The sequence below is a fragment of the Leptosomus discolor genome, chromosome 21 (assembly GCF_034619465.1).
Source record: "Leptosomus discolor isolate bLepDis1 chromosome 21, bLepDis1.hap2, whole genome shotgun sequence".
Classification (NCBI taxonomy): Eukaryota; Metazoa; Chordata; class Aves; order Leptosomiformes; family Leptosomidae; genus Leptosomus; species Leptosomus discolor.
Genome location: NC_141411.1, coordinates 4718588 through 4740195, shown reverse-complemented (window position 1 = coordinate 4740195; position 21608 = coordinate 4718588). Strand labels below are relative to the sequence as shown.

At 47.2% G+C, this 21608-nt stretch overlaps 1 protein-coding gene across 7 annotated transcripts in view; it reads right to left on the bottom strand.

Annotated features, from left to right (window-relative positions):
• The window catches only part of ANKS1A (ankyrin repeat and sterile alpha motif domain containing 1A), a 103408-nt gene that overhangs the window by 74469 nt on the left and 7331 nt on the right, over positions 1-21608 (bottom strand). For all 7 annotated transcript variants that reach the window (XM_086476655.1, XM_086476656.1, XM_086476658.1 and 4 more), the window contains one exon: positions 556-636. In XM_086476655.1, coding sequence (XP_086332781.1) covers positions 556-636 — 81 coding nt within the window. The remainder of the gene's footprint in view (positions 1-555; positions 637-21608) is intronic.

The window sequence follows — 21608 nt, the reverse complement described above, 5'->3', positions numbered from 1 at the left end:
GAGCTGAATAGGGACTGAAGTCACCCACAAGCCACTCTGGTGAAGTGAATTGCACCAGCACAACGAAGATGAATAAAGATTTTAACTCTATTCAATTTCTCCATATCTTAAGTAGCAACGAACAATACAAGATTTACCACGCTGAAGACTGGAGTTACTTAAAAATGTAATGTGCACGAAAGCAAATTTTAAGTGGTGCAGGCACAGCAACACATTGGACACCAGACAGACTGCAGAGGACTGTTACTGGAGAAGCCACCTTTAACATGTTGATGTATCTTACCCGAATTGCTTATAAATAAAACAGTGGTTGAAAACCTCAGTGCTTTGTCAAATTTTTCAAGAGATGTATGATCATACCGTGCAGCAGCCAATGCCTCTATAGCGTCACTGCACTGATGTTCTTCACTTCTTGTCCTGAAGATGGTGTAGTGCTGCACCATCGCCACATTTTCAGTGGCAACAACACGAGACTGGTGAATGAATTACACCGAAACCATGGCTTGTAAAGCACATAGCAGCCCCTATGACCAAAGGCATTATAAGATGACTCACTTATGACCATTCAAAGCAGCATGGTGCAGTGGAGTGTATCCAGTACTGTCAACGCAGTTCACATTTGGCCCTCTCCAGATGCTGCAAGACAGAAAACGTACAGGGAACGCTTAGGCATACACCGAACGGACAGACAGATGGCAAGGACAAGTTTCAGCAGAGTTCTCACACCAACTCGGTTATCTGGAAGCAAACCAGTGGCTGGACAGCTGTGGTTAAGAGCAGTAACGCAGAGAACAGAGCGCACAGCGCTGCGTCGAGCAGAGGGGTTAGTGCCACAAAGCACACAGCCGGTACAGGGATTCACTCCTCGATGCTTTATCGGCCCGTCCTGGTTTTAAGTCAAGAGCTCCCACGTTCTCCTGCTACTAGACATCTTTCAGCCATACGTGTGCTTGCCAAAAAAGCATCTTCAGAGGAACATGTGTCTATTAAAGTTAACCACAAGAGACAGCAAACCATCGACCCACTGCTAATTCACACCCCTCTGGAGAGTTTTGATGGGTCTGGGAAACCCTCTTCCCTCCATGGCAGCAGTCACTAGGGGTGTAAGTCAAAGACTGTGGGATACAGACCCTGCTCTTGGTCACCAGTGTGATTTCACGCTGACTTCTTACTGTCCAAAAATCATTTCCATCTGACAGCTGTTGGCAGCCTATACGAAAGAGTAGGTGGTCCCCGAGCACTTAGGAGAATACTGTTAACTTCCCTCCCTTGTTCTGAAGTCGAACACCGAGGATTTAAGGATTAACCCTTTATAGGATTAATCACCCCTCTAACCCCTGCAAGGCATCCTATTTAGAACAGTGGAGAAACACATGGGTAAGAAGCTGGCGCTGCCCTCCAGCTTGCTGTTTAGAAGAGTTTGGTTTCTGCTGCCACCCCTCACCAGCGCTACCACCCTCTCCCAGAAAGCGCATGTGAACTCAAATCAGTACGTTCTTACGAGCAAACCGAAACACTTCACCTTTCCTGAAGACGGCCCTCTCCATCACAACCCACCACTCCTGGTGGGCTGGTCTGTTTTAAACTTCATACTTTCAAGAAGCACACAGGATTTAGTACAAGCCCAGACAATCACGCTTTTGCTAACACAGTACCTTTTCCTGCATTGTTTTCTTTAACTAGGGATAGAACTTAACAGCACGCTCTAATCCCCAATTTAACTGATTTAAAATACAGTCAACTGTTGCTCTTCACGAATTAGGTCTTTCCTGACCATTTCATTTCCTCCCCAGCATGCAATCGCTACGACTCATTGTAGGATACAGAGGCAGCCCAAGCAGTTACCAGGTTTTCTAAAATAACAGTCATTACTAGAGGGCTCCTAGCCAGAAAAAACTCTATACCACAGCGCGTAAAAGCGGCAGGAAAGGCACCAAACCAACAGGAATCTTGCGCAGACCAAGTGGAAATTCAGAAGTAAGCTCAGCAGCACGCTCGCTCACAGGCACGTTTCAGGTGGGATTCAGGAGCACGCTCCGAGATGGAAAGTCTCTCCCCTCCAAGTGACTCCTGATCTGCCAGAGCGTTATAAAAGGCTTTGCAGTCCCGAGACAGACACGAGCTCCACTAGCGGGGAGGCAGCTAAGGGGAAACTTCACCCAAGAGGACAGGGAAGTAAGCCACAAAATCCCATTTGCAAAGGATCAGAAGGCTTATCCAGAGGCATTCCTGCCCACCACCACACACCACCCTGCGCTTCAGAAGCAAACGGCGAACGAGTACATGCATGCAACACATTTTAAGTGCTACTGACATCGTTGGGTTAAACTCTGTCCAAAAGATACGTGAGACACCAAAAAAACCCAATCAGATTGAGTCCAGGAGGTGCCCTCCCCCATCCAGCCGCAACAGCCCTGAAGTACGAAGGGGACCTGAGTAATGCTCAGGCTCTGGTTTATTTTTGGCAGTGGGCTCATGCAGTGTGGTTGCCCAAATAATTTATTGCTGGATGTAAAGTGGCAATTAATGGTTAAAACGAGTGCCAGAAAGACTTGCATGTAGTCTGGAGCAGCTGTAAATCCTGCACCTGCGCACGCCCTTGCACAGGCTGCTAACCCGAGCGAAGCCGGAGAGTTCAGTGGTTTTACATCTTAAGCAGAGCTGCGTTTTGACGCTGAGCTCAAAAAGCTTCAGGGTGTGCACATGAAAAACCAGCAGCATTTAATACAAACGTTTCTTTCAGCTGAAGTTACGAAGTAAGGAAAACCAGGGTTCGTAATATAATGGGCATAAACCAAGTCACTTGCTCAAAGCGATCTGCCCAGTCTGAGGACTGGAGCCCAGGATACCCATCCCCATCAGAGCATGGTCTCCCTGTGAGAAAACACGCTTCCATAAACCTCCTTAGAAGTTTTCCGGTTAATGCTTTAGAGTAAAATGCAAAGTTCACTCATGGGACTCAGAGGAGGAAAAGAAAGTTGGAGTCCAGGACAGAGCTGGTTCAACAGCGAGCGCTGGGTATTGCTGAAATCAACTGCCAGGATTTTAAGATGTTTAAAAAAAAAAAAAATAAATAAAATCTGCTGTGTCCTTTCCTCCCCCTTGCCCTTTTATTCTTGCAAATAAAGAAAGCTTTTACCAAAGAAAGGTCAAAGCACCCAGAAGTTCAGACTGAAAGGACACAAGAAAAGAACTATTTATATTTAGATGTGAGGACTGCAGTGAAGTATATCAATCTCTCCTCTTCCTCTCCAGCTCTGCTAGGAAGGCCGTACAATTCTCCCAAGTTAACTGAAACCAAATCTTTTATCCCATTTTTATTTATGCAATGCATAGCATTAAAGTGACAGACTAAGATAAGATCCCGAGCTGCTCATGTTAGATCTAAACACAGGAAAGTAACTCCAGTATGGTCTGCAGAAACTAGGAGCTGGAAAGCCACTACCATGGGAACGTGACTTGTGAAAGACACTGCAATTCCCTCAGGGCACTATGGGCAGCGCCTGGTACATCTGATCTGAATGACATCTCGGGCACTATCTGTAGGAACTGTGGCAAAACCACTGGAAACAAAGCCCAGGCTCTAATCTAAAATACTAGGAAAAGCCCCTCCGACCACTTTGGGGAGGAGGTGGGTACTCTGGGGTTAAAATTAGATCTTTCGAAGCGAGGAGTTTGTCAGGTCTTGTCAGGCCAGACAGGGAAATCCAAAGAACAGGAACAACTCGGCAAAGCCTTTGAGATGTCCGGCTCCTGGGTACGCAGAGCCCCAGCCAGCCAGCCCCACTCTGGGAACGCTCATCGGACAAACGCAAACAGAAAGCACCTAACTCCTCTTGGTTCAGCCCAGGGCGAGCACATTTCACACCACTGAGAAGAATAAAAACTGTATGCTAAGAACCAAGGAAGCGGGTTTTACGGAGACACAAAAATCACAGCAGGGAGATGAGGAGTCCGCAGCAGCCAGGCAGGCTCAATCCCTTTCAGAGGCGATCTCCACCTACAATACATTACCTCCAATGGCTTGCAGATGAGAAATGAAACGAGAAAGAGATGAGCACTTATTTATGGCGCTGTGAGATCATGCAGTGATACAGCCTGAATCATTTCATCTTAACAATACCTACTTACAGTCCTGTTGCCCCGATTTTACAAGGCAGAGGGGAAGTAATTCAAAACAGGGCAGTATCGACGTTGCCTTCAGCAAAAATAGGCAAGACAGAACAAAATGCAGGAAATTCTAACGCCAGACTGCTGTGATATTCTTCGAGCCTTGCAAGCCAGCGTGTAGGTGACGACTCTGGAAGCCATGAGGGCTTCACTCCCCGCTGCGCTATGCGGCCTTGGGAAAAGCCCTACTTCCAGACCTCAGTTTTCCCCTCTGTAAAATGGAAATACGGCACAGAGAGAAGCAGAGTACAAAGCCAAGGACTATCCACGTACAGTGTGATGTTGAGCTGTTTCTGATTAAACAGGAAAAACAGATCCCTGCACAGGAAGGAGAATGCTGTAAATACAAATCTCCAATAAAGCTCAGAGAAGGTCTGGAGCCAATTCAACTACCCCTGCTCTTTGCTTTCTTTTCTCCCCCAATCCCCCAAAAAACACAAAGAGAGGGTTTGCTTTTGTATTAGCAGTCTCTGTTACGAAAGCAAACATCTCAAATGATCACCTAGATTTCACCCCCCTTTTGCTGCACCACAGTAATACTCTAAGGATGTGTCTGTGTGTCTGTTTAAGGCTATTAAGACTGAACATTAAATTAAGGACATAAGAAAAGCTCTGAAAATTGCAAAATCTGCTCTGTTGAAACCAATTCCTGCACTCGGTTTTCTCTTGTGCCATGATTCAGCAAGTGCCGTAGCCTTTTAAATAAAGCTTCCTGTTTGTAAAAATTGCTGAATAAAGCGCGTTGCTTTAGGTCACGAAAAACCCCAACAGTTCCTTTAAACAAGACCGTTATTTGTCCTTTCGCTTTTCCATTTATTTCTTCCCGACCGTAGTAACTTTACTCACAAAATCATCTGAAGCAGCGGGCTAGAGCAAAGGCCAGGCCACCTAAAGAACAACTCAATGTTCTCAAGTCAAAGGCGGAGCATCAGAGCTGATTTATAGTCTCACTTATCTGGACTACAGAAGCACCCAGAGACTTCAGGGACCCGTACTCTCATGTAGGCAGCGCAGCCAGCAGAGGCCATCGCTGCCCCAGCGTATTGATATACCCACCACTAACGACAAAAGGCACAAGACCAGTGCTATCACTGCTTCACATCCCAGAAACCAGTGCACACCAGCGGCTTGGCCCAAGGTCACAAAGGAAGTTTCACGTCGCTGAGAACTGGTCCCAGATGTTTGCAGACTTAGTTCAATGCCTTAGAGACCAAGTGTCACAAGGGCAGGGAAGGCTGGAGGCAGGTCAACTCCCAGTCCACGGCCCAGAGGACATCGCAAGCAAGTCCATACACACATCTCGGCTATTAATATCCACACAACTGCCAGACTCTTGCAATGTGAACGTAACCCTCTCTCGGTATTTCCTGCTTAGAGACTGGTAATAACAAACAACCCAAATGCTTTGTGCAAGACTTTGGGTTTAGACAGCACACTTCAATTTTCCTGAGAAAGGCAGCGCTACGCCCATGTCACCGATGGGAAGGGGTACGGCGTGGTGGGGCTCCCAACGGAGCTGCGACCCCTTTCCTTGCATGCCTCAACCACCAGATAATACAATAGCCTTTCCAAAAATAAACTGCTGATGCAAGGCTGGAGAAGATTAAAGCAGAGTATTCCTGGGGCAGGGGAGAACGTGGCTAGATCCCAAGCAATACTTCCTCAGCCCCTCTTGGCAGGCATCAGGAAAGACCGCGGAGAGCAAGCCGGTTAGATTCCAGCTCTCGGAGAAGCTGCAAAGGAAGCCAAAGCCGTGATCTTTGGCTTCTACACTTCTCAACTTGTTTGTCCGGATTTTTCTTTGCTATATAAAAAAAAAAGCAAGTCAGTTGGGATGATTGCTCCCACCCAAAACTCCTTGGCTGCCCTCTTCCTATATTCTTGTCCGCACTATCATCCTCTTGTGCCTTTCACATCCCCCTTTTCTCTCTGTTCAGTAGATTCCTTTCAAACTCAACAGTCTCCCACCCAAGGAATCGAGGAACAGGAATTGAGGAATGTACAAGCTACGCATCTGCCTGGTCTGTTCTGCTCAGGCCTGAAGAGTCTGTAGAGCACCTAGCTCAATGGGAGCTTAATTCTGACTGCCACTTCCATCTTATTGTAGAATCCCTGACAAAAAAACCCACGTGCTTTCTGCCTTTGTTGGTATTTTCCACTAAGTGCAGCAGAGGTAGCTCTAAAAGCACAATATTGAAGAGCTTGGCACTGTCATTTTACAGCTGTAGCATCTTATCAGTTACAAAACCAAATTCAGACATCCTATAGAAAATGTGGGTGGCCATGTAATATAGAGGATGATTACATAATGCTTTGCAGAGAACCCAGGCCTTTTAAACGCAGGCAGAAGTCTCACTTCACATTCCAGTCCTATGCAGGAAGCATTTGCTGTATATAAAATTCTCCCGCTAACATTACTGCCTCCATTTTTCTGCTGGAAAAAATAAAATACGGTAATTCACATTTAGTACTTCAAACATGATGATGTTGCCAAGCATTTTACAAGCAAATACAGCAATTACCTTCTACCTGACGTAGAAGAGCTCTGTTCAGGGCCAAGAGGCTCCAAGGGAAGAGGTATAGATCGTTTTTTGTTGGATTTGTTGTTTGAGTTTGGTTGTTGGTTTGATTTTTTTTTTTTTAATTTTTTTTTTTTTTTTTTACTTTGCAACAATTCAGAACAACATTTTCTTCCTGACTGACAAGGCTAAAATGCAACTTCATATGCTTAAATGAAAGGGAAGGAGATGAATGATCTGAGCTAATACTACACGTGCTTCTCGAGTGCCTCTAGACTTGGGAAAAACACATGCAAGAAGAACTGTCAGCAAGGATGCTATCACAGATCACACAGCCTGCAAGACCTCAGGAGAGCTGAAGCTCTCAACCAGCTTTTCACACTGAAAGAAGCAGAGAAGTTATAGAGTGAAGTGTATTCCCAAAGCTGTCGGGAGACACGTGGAAAAACCCTTCACACTGCAAGCGGTAAGTGACATTGATAAATCTTGATGGCAAAATGAAATGGAAAAGGATTACAGAGCTGGAATGATTATGGGTAAATTAAAGAGCAGATCTGGCTATACGGGGCTGTCAGCCCCTCGACCACAGTCAGCTCAAAAGGCGCAATGCTGAGCACATCACGCTAAATGGGCTATGAGGTATTACTGCCCATGTTTCCTCCTCCTGGAACTCACTGGGTCCTCACTGTTGTGCTTAAAAATAACGAAAATTAGAGGAAAAAGGGAGACCACCATCCCCACGCACAAAAATTAACACGTTGAAGAGTACAGCACTGCCCAGCTGCTGGAGCATCAGCATAGATGTACATTCTGCTTTTAACACCTCCCCCTTCCAGAAAGCACCTAGGATACGTGAAAAATCACCACCGAAATGCTGTTAGTTCTGGGCTGCAAAGCAGAAATTTTTCCGGCAATTAACACACAGGAGCAGGAAAGCAACACCTATAAGGAAAGAGCACGGGGATTGTAAACATCTGTGCAAAGCGTCCAGCTTTCAAACATGAAAAGAACAAAACCGCCAGAGCAGACAAATTGATCCTACTGGGATTTGAACACACCACTCCAGGAAATCTGGATACTTGAGACATGGTGCACAGGTTAAAGTCAGAGTTAAGGGGCACACGCATTAAACGAGCAGCCACTTGGGCTACTGCACCTCAACACAGGAGACCGGGAAGCACCGCTCCTAAACCGACGGAGCCTGCTCACTCCTGCGCGACCAGAGAGGTGCCGACGTCTCTGCAGAGAAGACGCCGTTAACGTGGGGGTGACTCGCTTCGCGCCATCCACGGAAGTCTCGATCTTGCAGCTCCAGGATTAATGTTGTGTCAGCCCGTGCAGAGCGGGACTAAACAGCCAGGGTAACAAAGCTGTTTTCAGAGGTTCACGAGGCAGCAATACGAGATCTTACTGTCTCTGTTTTCCCACGGAACCCACCTTCTTTCCTTACAGAAACGCAGGCTTACAGCAGGCAGAGCTGAGTCAGGCAGTCAATCTATCAAGGAACGACAATTGCGTTTCCAATTAGAGGAAACAGGTGAAGACGTGCAGCACACACACTGCAAAGAAGAATTCGGTGCCTGCTGGAGGTGCTTTTCCCCACTCTAACTGCAGGCAGCTCTTTCCAGAAAATTCCTTTCAAGTGTACAAAAAGAACATGGTTTCCCAGTGCATGCATTTCTTTGCACAAATACCTAACAGATCTTGAAAACTAACCTCGGTGGAAGCCTGCTGGAAGCGTTATGCTGCAGCGTAAAAAGACCTCCTTGAACAGGCAGCGTCCTCACTTAAGAGCAACTTCCAGATTTATGGACACGTTCATAGGGAGAATTTGTTTATTTTGCAGTTGCATCTGTGTATCAAGCAAGTTTTACGGGAGTAGTAAGTGTTTTCAACAGCTGTATCCACAGAACTCCCTTTAATTCTCACACACAGGTCTGTGTGCGTACATGAACCACTCTCCATGGCAGGGTAACGCTTTCACCTCAGCCAGCAGCCACAGTATCAACTCGCACTTCCCAGCGGACTTTGTTTCCACAGATTTCAGATCACGTTTAGATCAGGATCTTAGTGAAGGAGGACTCAACAGCTTCAGCAAATCTGAACTACACATCTGCAGCTTCTAATGGCAACGACCACGTAAACTTTCCTGGCACCCAAGTCTCGAAGAGGGACAGTTAAGTGAGTATGAGACTAAAATTTCATCATCACACCAAACATGGAAATTCATGGCTATTTACGTAAAGCAAAGAGAGCAGGAGAGCAAATCTCCCACCTCAGCTAGTTCTCTTCTAGGAAAGAGAGCATGGCTGGAAGGACAAACCACAGCACAGCTCTGTAATGATACAATAACAAAGAAATAATGGGCGTGAGTTTTTACTAGAGCGACTTTTTGATCTCCTACATGCATCTGGATTTCTTTCCTTTCAAAATTTTGGCCAAAAGAAGTAGATTTGGCACCTGAGAAAAACATAACTTCCTCTAGAGCAGAGCTGTCACAAACACCCAGCTTCCACCAGCGGGATGCAGAGCTGACGTTTCCCAAGAGAGGGGAATCCATGTGTTCAGCAGGGATGATGGTGGGAGTAGGTCTCTGACAAACACAGCAGAGGAGACAAACCACCTCCATGCGCATGCACCAAGAACGACAGTATTGGGGTGATCGCTGACCAAGTCCTCGAGGAGCCAGCATGGACATTTAACTCCAAACATGCATGGCAGCACCTGTCTGCACGGGGGCTGTTAGGGGATTTTGGCCACCGTCCCAGAAATTTGGCCACCATCCCACTTGGTTCCTTTCCCCTTGCTCTCCAGAGACTCCTTCAATCATCGCACAAGCAGGAAGGTGGTTTAATTGGTATCTGCACCTCCCCCAAACCACTACACACCCCCTACACACGAACTTGCTAACAACATCCAACCACTTGGAGGAAGGGCTTAATAAGCATTTTTTCTTAAATTCTCCCAGGCTTCTTTTACTCCAAGTAAAACAAGTGGCTCTTCAATGCCCACCATCACACTGAAATCTCGGACATTTCCAGCCCTGGGTCACATCTAACCCACAGCAAAAAAACTGAAGACACTCTTTCCAATGCACCAGAAGGACGAAGGCGTATGCTTTCACCTGGGGGAATCAGAGGAATTCCAGTTTATGGTCATGGCCAACATCCCATCTAAGGCTCACGGTCCCTGTAGTAGAGGACTTTCCATATTACTAAGCATGCTAAACTGTGAGACCAAATACACAGGACAGACAGATTAAGACTTAATCCTATTGCACTAAGTGAAACACGCATGGAAGGGATGTGTTAATACCCATAAGCAAGACAGAGCTGACGGTAAGCACAACTGAAAAAGCAGCTACCGGGGGACACTGGTGCCATGTAAAGTCTGAGCAGCAAGAAAAACCATTGGCCATCTCCCCTCCCAGTACACCCTCCCCTTCTTCTGCAGCATCAGGACCAGAACGAGAAGCTTCAAGCCATTCTGTCTCAAAAGCCACAGGGATTATTCTATAGCACTTCCCGATTATTTGGCAGTGCCAGCTTTCCACGTGCGTGGCGCAAAAGTTAGAGCTAAACGTTAAGAGGACGAAGCCCAACCCCTTCCCTATAGCCCACCTGATAAACTGGAGCCAAAGGCAGTTTAACAAGGTAAATTTTCCTCAGAGTCATGGGATCATGAGCTCAAGCACATGATACCAGAACGGAGAGGGAAAGCGGGGACCTTAAGGGCAGGACATGTGAAAATGACCCAGCTGACATTGCACGAAACCATAGCCCAGCCCGGGAGCTACCTCAGCTCCAGGGTCCACAACCAGACACTTGCTCTCAAGGTCCCCAGCAGCAGAGGCAGAGCTACTGACAAGGGATTCAGGTGAAAACGCTCAGATTCAGCCCGACTTTCTGGCTGACACACAGAGGCAGCCCGAGATCGTGCCTGGCCCTCTGCACAGTACGAGACCCCAAGCTCCCGCCCCCAAGTGCTCCCACTTCGGCAGCTCACTTTCAGCACGAAGCAATAGTTACGAACCGAGGCTGCTAAAAGCTCCAGCCTCATTGCCAACAGACAGGGTAAGGTTAACGGTGTGCTGGGAAAAAGCCAGCCTTTCACCCAGCGGAGCAATACATGCAGGAACTGATCCTCCAGCGGCCAAGTTGTTCCTTCTCCTTACGAATAGAGCAGAACCGCTCGCTCCTCAGATGCGGCGACTGGCTAAGAGCAGGCAGCAAGAAATCTGCACGAGCTTTCAAAGTGACAGCACCCCGTAAAGGATCAGCTCAGGAACTGGAAGAGGCAAAAGGGAAGCTCACCTACTCCTCTCAAAACCAGCCTACCAACTCCCGCTCCTCATTTCCACGAGGGGGTTGCTTTGGGTTGGTGCAAGAACTACGACAGGCACATGTTTAACCTCTGGACTTGGCGTGCTCACGCTACAAAGGAACAAGATAGGGTTGGCATCACTAATAGAAAAGCATCCATCCAAGCTAAAACTCCCCACCAGGAAGAGGGCAGCCCGACGTTACAGATGGCTCCTGGCAGTGGAAATGCATTTCTTTAAACTTAAATGTATGGTCGGGGGGGACAGTGGGCTCTGTCACCTGCATTATCCAACAGGAGACAGAAAGGATGGGTCACGCGTGCATGCTACACTACAAAGAATCCTTCTGAGCAGGAGGCAAAACAAATAGCTGCAGGAGAGGGGAAAAAACCCACAGGTCTGGTTTGAGTGCATATGCTGCCCTTTATTCTTAAAAGCATTACAGACACTCGCTCTGCAATCTGCTCCCATTACTGGAGCATTTCCAGCTGATTACATGCAACGGAGCAGAGTTCACATACGACATGGGCTCTACATGCTGGCACTGACTACAGGGGCCAGCTCTAAACAAAGCTTTTCTGAAAGCAGCGCAAAAAATGTCCATCATCAGGACAGGGAAAGCCAAGCAGTGTCTCCAGGTGAGAGCAGCCAGAAGCTTTGGTCTCTGATGTACGTGTACGGTGTCAGGAGCATCCCCCTCTCCCCACACGGTCCAAGGGCAGCACGTTGGTAGGGGAAGAGGAGGGAAAATGGGAAGGTAACATCAAAATGACATCGCCCGCAGGTCCTTCACATTTCCAGCTCACAAACGCTACCACGCCTGACAACTCTGGCACTTTGCTCAAGTGAAGCCAGAACACAGAAGAGACGAGGAGATTTCAGAAGGAAAGAGAAGGGAAAACGCTCACTGGAGTCCTTTTAAAAAGAGAGTTTGCATTTAGCTTCTAACGCACATCGCTGGATGTCAGAGGCAGCCTGCACTAGTACCTTAACAACAGTAATCTCCAAGTGAAGCACCTACATTTGTCAGGGAGCAAACCTCGACCACCCAACACGCAGATGCAGGATCTCACATGAAGCACGGGAGCGGCTTTTCCTAGGTGGGGAAACTGACCTCTAAGCAAGGACAGAAATTTGCCAACATTCGCAAAATGCTTATAAACCTCTTAATGAGGTTTACTAAATACCCATTTCACAGTGCATTCTCCTCTTCTGCATCTGACTAGATGGGGTTTTGAGGAATATGAGCAAAACGAAGGAAAACATTCCTGCAGAAATCCAATAAACTGAGGAGCATTATGAATGTCATATAAAACAGCCTGGAGCTGACAATATCACAGAATTGCGAACCAGAACTAGCGGCACTGCTAAGGTAAGCATTCCTCACTCTTCACTTGAAGCTAAGCTCTACTGTTTCCGTGGTACTGGAGAAGATGCAACTAAGTGGAAGAAAACACAGTATTAAAAAAAAAAAAAAAATTAAATGCAGCAAAAATCAGCAAGACATATCTAGGTGGTGCAGGCTCCCAGGTTTTGTTGAAGCACCATTCCTTAGAAAGGTGTAAGACTTTCCCTTTGCCTTCCCTCCATCCAGGACTTCCAGAGAAATGGAAGCAAGCTTCCTGGACAACCACAAAATTCCTAATCAAAAAATACCAGGCAGCTCACGCGGCAGCGCTAAGCTGGCTGCAGCTGGCAACCTCGCACTGTGTTTTCCCTCCCCCTTTTTCTTTTGTGAGATGATTTAACAAGCTACAGAATCCCAAGAGACATGACAATCAGCCAACAGAAATAGAGCATCGTGTCTTGAACTGTACACGTCCATCTGCAGTGTTCCCTTTTGACAGACACACAAAAGGCCCGAGTTTGGAGTAAAAATGTTGCCAAAAGGAACTTGTGCAAAAAAAAAAATATTCTGGCAGAGTGTATTTTATTCCCACCACCTGTCACTCCCCCTGTATGGGGGGAACTGATGCACCAATTAAGGGGTTTGGGATGGCAGAAAATGTGTCACCCTCTGCTAGCTGTCTGCTCTGCAAAAGAGCTACATGTCCAGTGTCAGATGAAATCAACAGGACTAGAACAAGCCAAAGTTACTACTTTTTTCTGGCCCCCACAGTGATCTGATCTAATACACACCTCAGTGGGAACTGGGGATTCCTAGCAGGGAACTGTGCACCTAGAAGCACATAGGAAAGGTGACATTTTATCTAAACATGGACAACCTCCTCCTGGTTAAGTCTCAGATATGCTCTCTACAGAGAAAATAAACACTCCTCGACGTTTCCCCCCGTCTCTCAGTGCCAGACTGCCCAAAAGACCTGTCCCCTCCCCGCCCCGGCCCACGACAGCCAAGCTCAGATGCTCCATTTGGCCACCGTGCCCTCCAGCCTAGGCAAAGCCATCTCCACGTCACGTCTTATCCTCGTGAAACCATGCCAGCCCGCTCACTTCCACAGCAAACCGGTTCGTCCTTTTCGGACTGGTTTCTGCCTAGAACTGATGCCCTAAATGCTGAACAACGGCTCTTGTGTCTGACCTGGAGCAGATGAGAAACAGGTAAATAGGCCAAGTAAAGCAGAGCCAGAGAAACAAAGATTCAGAGACTGAATTACAACTTCCCTACATCAATTAAAAAGCAAATGCAATTATTTCGTACCAATAACTGCATCTAGAGTGCACTTTTGCCTTAGGGAGACCAAAAAAAAAACCGATATGGAGGCTCACACAACATCCCATTTCCCTTGTGACTTTGCCAAGATCAGCGACACGAGGGCTTTGAATTTACGCTGGCATTGAAGTGCTTAATTGTTCAGACAGACGGGGAGAGGGCACTGCACACGCAGGGGGAGACCCCACACGCCTTCGGGAGAGACTCGCAGGGCACCCATCCCAGTACACCCAGACAAGCCGGGAGAAACGTGAAGCTTAAGCAAAAAGGAAATTAGTCGCTCTGATACTGAAGACCAAATGCAGCGGGATGGGAGAAGAGGCCCTCGAGGAAGGGAAGGCGGGACTGGAGAATTAAGAGCCACGACAAAGCTTCCACTTAAGCACTTGGAGCAGACTTTGCCCTTCAACACAACCCACATCAGCAGTCAAGCCGTTTCACCCACACAGCTCACTTTAAGCACATATCAAATCCCAGTGCTCCGGCTTAATCAGAAGTCCCTGAAGGCTAAAGAAAGACACGGCCGAGCAAGAAATTAGCTGGCAACAATGCGGGACACAAACAAGGCAACTACATACCACTGCACTGACTGCAGATGAAATTCTTTCTTGATGAGCTTTTTAATTGGATGCCCAAAGAGCAAGTAACAGGGACTCGAGAGAGCAAAGACAGCAGGGGTAAGAAGGCAAACAGAAGAGTGACTCCGCGGTGGCTTGGATGGGAAAGTCAAGGACACACCTGAGCAGTCACGTTCAAAGAGCACTGTGATAACCTCCTGCTTCTTCTTGGTATGTGTCAAGCAAAAAGAAAGCATCAACTTAAGACAAGACAACAGTTCTTAAGAACAGTAGGATGGAAATTAAACCAGACACCCTTTTACTCGAGCAGCATCTGTAAAATCCAGCTGTTAAACAGCAGGCACGAGAGTGAACGGCCGAGGCAGTAAATTCTTTCCGAATCTTGAGATAGCTCCTATAAAGTTGTCGTTACTTGGCTGTGCTATCTGTAGAACAGAGATAAGGTTAGAGCTGAAAAATATGTCTAAGCCAGCCAGCCAAACGATATGTATGAAATGCTGAGGTCCTTTCCCTGCTAACTGCTTCTGGAGAGCTGTGGGGAAGGCCAGAAGGGCAGGTGCTGCTCCTCGGAGAGCTGGCAGACACACCTGCAGACATCCCTAACGCTGGTAAACCGAACCAAGAAGAGAAGAGGCAGCAAAGAGAGCTCTTTCCCACACATTTCACTGTACACCTTAAGCTTCCAGCTCCGTTTTTATCCACCTGCCAGATTTGATTTTGCCCAAGCTGACAAGCCTGCCTCAAACAGCTTTTTTTTTTCCCTCACCAGAAAAAAACATGTTTTCTTTGGGGAACATACACAACACAAGATAATATGTTCCAAAACCCTTAAAATATTTCTGCCTACTTATTTGAAAGCACAGAAAAACAGCTCTGGGCTGCTTCTCTGTTAAATACAGTTCTCCCAGCCAGGAGCTGCTTTTAGTGGCAGAGTCTTTCCCAGCCCAAGGTTTTTAATGTACAGGAGGAATGTATATATGCAAGTCAGACTACTAAATTATAAACTTATGCAGGGATAAAACTCTCCCATTACTTCAAACAATTTCAAGGTCATTGCAACTCTATCCCAGCAAATAATTATATCTCAGCTGTAACAACTTATACCCATATAACTACCAGGATCCTAAGGCATTTCAGATGGCTTCAAAAGCTTACCCACCACTGACAGTGACAGCTTTTGAGATGGAAAGCACAAACTCCTTTTCTCAGACAGTAGCTCCGCATAGCTGTCTTGGAGCAGGACTGAAGACCATTAAAATGTACCCAATTTTCCTGAGGAATTTAGAAGAAAAAGCGTAAGTCAAGCATGAGTGAGCTGTGGAGAAACCCAGAATCTTCAATTACCTCAAACTCAGAGAATGTCAGAGACCGAAAGCTCAAGCCTTGTGAAGCAGTTAAGGTCAATGTGCAAGAAAAAAAAAATAGCTTACTATATATTTATGTGCACACAATGTCAAGGTAATGTTTAACATCAAAATTTTACTTAAAGATTCAAACTCCTTGCATTTGAAAAGAACACCTCAAGAGCTGACATTCACCCCATTTATCTCTGCAGCGGGAAAACCCGTTCCAGACGACGCCAACGAGACGCACGCGGCAGAGCCCGCACCGCACCGCCCGGCCCTTCTGGACACGGGAAATCATTAAAGCCCAGCGAGAGCAGCGCGGGTCGAAACCGCTGCGTTTACCAGGGTGCAACTCCGGGCACTGTAACGGTGGTAAGGATGAGAAGACCAAGGCAAACAGCGACTTGCCTCTTTTCTGAGTCGTTCTGAAGCCGTACTTACAGCCTAGAGCACCTCTGGGCTCTCCTTTCTAGGCCTGAGAGGAAAGCAGGGCTGGACGCAGCTTCCCTGCAGCCGAGAGGTTTCCAGCGCTAACCTCAGCCGTGTGTCAATGACGTCCGCCACGGTGGATGATCAGAAAGACCACGGATTGGGGTTTTTTTTTTAACCGATTCTTTTCCTTTTAGGTCTGTATTTTCAGCAAAAAGGAATGTCAAGGACACATCCTGTTTCACTCTTTCTGTGACATAATTCCTGTTGAGGTTAAAGGAAATATTCCCAAAATGCCAAATCCAGCACTAATTACGCGTCCCCTCCAAGTTCTCTGTGTTTTCAGCTGTTTCTAACTCAGAGACGAGCCATAGGAGCTCAGACACATGGCTTCAGACTCCACCAGGCTGAAACGAGGCCGTAAAGAGAGCCCAGTGTCAAAAGGGGAAAGCAAGTGATTTCAAATCACGCAAAGGCAGTTATCCACGACACTCCAAGACAACCAGAAGTCATCCACAGGGGATCACAGGATGAATCGAGGTCATTTAAACATCTCTTACATGACAGCCAACACTTTATCAGACTTAACACTGTGCAGCGAGAAACCACAGCTTGAAAAAACCCTGGGAGGAAGTACTAGCAAAAAACCCCAAGTCCACGGGACATACAGTCCCTTTTTTAAGCCATCTGATGGACTTCACAATCCTCACAACAGAACCAAGACCAGAATGCAAAGCTTTAAAGTCTCCAGAGTTCAAGGCTTTATCATAATCCTGCTCCTGCTTCCTAAGAAAAATTGTGCTGATTTCTGAAATTAAGAGCAGTAAGGAAGGGTCTGGGGAGCCCATCTGTTATCATTGCACGGGGAGGCTTCAAACCTTACCAGGCACTAGGCTTCTTTAATCGGATTACGCTTTAAAACCAGGCAATTTACTTTGTGATGCCAAACTTGAAAGGATTTCTCATAGTGTCTTAATTAGGATGAGGCAAAAGTCATCTCACCTAATTTCCAACCCACTTCACTATTAGATTTGAAAGACCACCTATGACATTTTCAGGCTTATTTGGCCCGAGTCTGACAAAAACCAGGCAACAGGATTAGATATAAATCTAATGAGATAATGCATTTACATAATATTTATGGCACTCACTTTTAGACAAGGTTGTGTTCTTGCATCCTCAGTACACGGCACTACAGACACTTCCTCGTAGCTGGAAAAAGCTTGAGGTTTATTTTTAAATGCAATTTCCCTTTAAAAGAAACCATGTGTTTAAATAACAAGGGAAGAGTGCTAATGTAATCTGGGTTTACCAGACCTAAACAACACAAACTCAAGCTCTGACTCTCTTTAAGCTAACTAACACAGACTCTCGTGGAGAGCCCAGTAAAAGCCTTGCACACACACTCCTGTTTTAAAAGCAACTTCTGTAATTTCATGAATAGCCTGCTGCTTTCAGATGTATGTAATGGATTTTAATCAAAACAACGCAAGGTGGGATACGTCATCAAGTCAAGAAGGTCCATATGCACGTGGCGGTCTCAGCACTTGGCATCTGAGGGCCTCCCAAACATTTAAGCAGTTCACCTTCAATAACCATGAGGGGAAACAGCCACCCCAACAGCATGGTTTGTACTAGAGTCTGCTACAGCTCTTGGTTTCAGCAAAAGTAAAGTCAAAACCTACACAAATCTACACACTGTATAGATAGCCAGCAGTCTGGATGCTCTACAAGATTTTCTTCCAGGACAGAAGCATTTGGGGAAAATCCTGCCCTGGCCCACGTTACGGAGCATCCAGCTCCCCATTCAGTTTGAGTTAAAGAAAACTTAGCTCGGAAATTCATCCAGACTTCTCAAAAGCAGTCTCCCAGTTTATGCAACAAAGAGATTCCCTGATAAACCTTGATCACTTCTCAAGCGAGCCACAGCGATTCACTGCAGGACAGAAAGTCGTCGTAAATTCAGGTTTAAAAACGTGCACTTGGCATGATAAACACCCAGGTACCGAACGGCATCAAAGCACTGCCTTACTTTAAGCAGGGCATTTCCCCCCCCCATGAGAGGGTGGCAGGCCAGGTCAGAAAGCAGTCCTTTGGGGAACAGGCTATAAACAGCTCTGAGGACATAACACGGGCTCTCCAGGTGTTGTACAGAAAAGGGGGCACGTTCACACCAGACGCACATCAGTCTCTCCAAACGCAGCTCCCATCTTCCTGCCCCCTGTCTTTAATTAAGCATTTTACCCCCTCATCAGTCTATCGAAGATCTTTCTTTTGCTGACAGCTACAGTCCCAGGTGGACTAACATTTCAATTTATGTTTTTCTCCCTTCTGCAGAGAGCAGCTGTATTAGCTTCTCCAGTCTGTTGCTATAGAAACAAATCAATCCTCAACAGTTTTATTTTTACCAGTTTCTGTGAAATACGATTTATCTCATTTCCATGACTAAGCTGTACTCCAGAGCAAGCTCTCTGGGACAGGACAGTGCCATCTCGGCATCGGACGGGACCTCATACCCGGTGTCCCTGACAAGAGGAAGTGGCCATCACCCTTATCCAAAGGCACCTTCTTCATTTCAAGAGGACACTTCACCTTGAAATGATTCCTGTAGCCAGAGCATCACTCATATGCAGCTGTACCCACGGAGCAGAAAGGAGCAGAGGAGTGGATGGCACAGAAGACCACAGACGTGCTGGGAAAGCTCAGCAGAGCACCCACCAGGAAGCTCGGGCACCCACCAGGAAGCTCGGGCACCCTCTGTGCAGGCAGAAGGATCACCTTCATCGAGTACCCCACAAAGAGCTGCACACACAGGCTGAATTCAGCTCAGCGTAAGCTCCTCCTGAAAGGCGATGGGCTCACATGGGAGTCGAGGCATTAAGCCGCGTTATCAGCTGCCAGCCAGCGACACAGCCCCTGCAGGCACCGCGATGGAAGGAGCTCAGCCACCAGGAACTCATCTTATCCTCGTCCAAGTGTAGCTGGGAGGGGGCTTTCCCTTTTGGTCTGGGACGAACACAGGTGTAATCTGTAGGCATTACCTCCACTCTGTATCACATCTTCCACGGATGTCTTTTATATCCTGCTTCTCCTTCATTCTCACTAAAACAACGCATTCCATTAAAAAAAATCCTGCTGGATGAACACTGTTTCTTGGCTCAGCTGCTCCTAATATATCAAATACCGTTTCATACTTTCATCTTTAGAAAGTTCAGCTCTCTGCCAAACAGCCTTAATCAGCTGGAGTAGCACAGGACCCACGTCATCAAGCTGAGCAGCTCCACTTCCATAAATACATGCCATTCACGCAGTCCATATGCGGATACGAATTACCGCATGCAGCGAGCTGCAGCAGGACAACCGCTCTCCAAGCACGAGAGAAGGGAAGGGGAGATCCTGCTCCTCCGTACTGTCACCTGCCACTGCCCTCCTATGGGATCTAGGAGCTGTACAGCCTCACGAAACAAAAGTTTTCTGTTAGATCAGCCAGCTGGAGTGATTCACTCCGGCACAGCCACACGACGACACAAATGAGTATCAGGGGAAGAAGACGCGGGACGACAGGACCCCCACTCTCAGCAACGACCTGCTGGACAGGCTTAGTTGTAACCTTCAGATTTCACTATTAAGAGCCAAAACCCGTTTGTTAAATATTCAGCGTCCAGCTGAACTCTGCGTAGCTCTTGCCTTCAACACAGGGGACTCTGGATGTACTCAAATCTGCAGTGACATTGCTTCCGTTTTGGGACTGCAGACAAAACTAAAGGGGAATAAGGCTGTGGAAATGTCAGTATCTCATTGCTCAAATATCCCGTATTTGTTTACATGCATAGCTGTGGTTTTGGTCCTGAAATCCCTACACACAGCTCAATGGCAGGATAAGAAGTCGGGGTATACAGATCAAATAGCCATCAAGGAATCTCACAAACATCCACTCAGTCCGCTCAAGTCTCACAAGTATCCACTCTGCCATCAAGGTAAACGCAGAGAAATCCCCCTGGGTGAACGTGCTGAATGCAGCTGCTAATCCCAGCACCGATAAAGCGAGCCCTAAAGTCTTCAAGATGCAAATTTCAAGACTGCGCTTGGCATTTTAACCAAACCGCCAGCGCCTAGCTCAAACCGCTCCTGCGGGCACCCTGAACACAAACGACCTTCTCAGTCCTCAGGCTTCTCACAGCTGTTTAGGACGCTCCAGCCAGCTCCGGAGCCAGCCGTGTTCAAGGCATGGACAAATAAGTAAACTGCATGTCATGGATGCACTTCGCTGTTCCTCCCATGATGGGGCAGAGCACAAATCTTATGCGAGCCCTGCAAATGCCAAGAGCTGTAAAACGATGCTCCTGGGAAGGAGTGTAACCGAGCAATCGGAAAAAACACCCTGGGAGCCCTGCCTGCTCAGCTCTGCTCCGGCCCTCGGCCCCCTGCGACGCACAGGGATATTGCGACTATTTAAATCCTGGTGCCCGTCAGCAGGCACTAACTGGCTTGGGTCTGGCATCCTCAGCATCCTCAACACATCCTGACCCATCCAACACTCCTCACAGCACGTCTTAGCCCACAGTAACTCCCTGATGGAGTATTCGAGGTAACCTGTAGGAGCATATGGATATTTCCAAAACCTGTTTGGCACTTCAAAATACTCTGCTGAGAAACTCTCGAAGCAAGACAAAAATGAAGCTAATGTGTTCTCACCCTCTGTCTGACACAAACACGTTGGCACTCTCAAGCCAGCAAGTCCCAGGACACTGGAGGGCTCAGCATGTGGGTAAAGACTGATGGGAAGTCAATAGCCAGAAGAATTCGCCCCAGCCTGGACACCCACCTGTATTACAGAGCCAATGTTAGATTAATCAGCCACAGAGGTTTTGAGCCACTGCCTACACAGTTAGGACACTTTTACTCAGCATTAACAGAGAGAATTCCACCCAACAAGCTGCGCTTGGAGCATTTTGCTCGAAGGCTGCGCCACTTCAATCAATTCACATCTGCTCCCAGCTCCTTACCCACTTAACTCAGCTCTCACGCACCCTTCACAGCACCGCTGCACCCCCCTTCAGCTCCTAACCACCTTTTCTGCCAGCCAAAGCAGGCAGCACCAGGTCGCTGCCCTCTGCACTCACGGCATGGAAGGCTCCGACTGCACACCGCGTGGCTGGAAGGAAGCAGGACGAAACTCTCCCACGGGAGTTTCACAGAAAGGGAAGCCACCCATGCAGTTTTCATGTGCACTGCAAGCAAGCCCTGGGTGCTACATAAAACCCAAGTCATCCTCTACAGAGGGGAACAGGGAGCATCGGTGGCTTAGGTGAGCAAAGCAGGGCACGGCCGACGTGAATTGTCCGAGGTCCCAAGTCTACAGCAAGAGAACCCCAGTCCTCCCCAGACACAACCCTAATTACAGAATCATGCTGACCAAAGCAAGCAAATAAAAGGTTCCAAAGCTGAAGTAGAAGATCACACAGATACAAAACTCTCGAGAGGCGCTGCCAATAATTGCAGCCTTCCTGAATTATTTAAAAAGTGCTTAGAAAACAATTCACCAAAAAAAAAAAAAAAAAAAAAAAGCCGGTG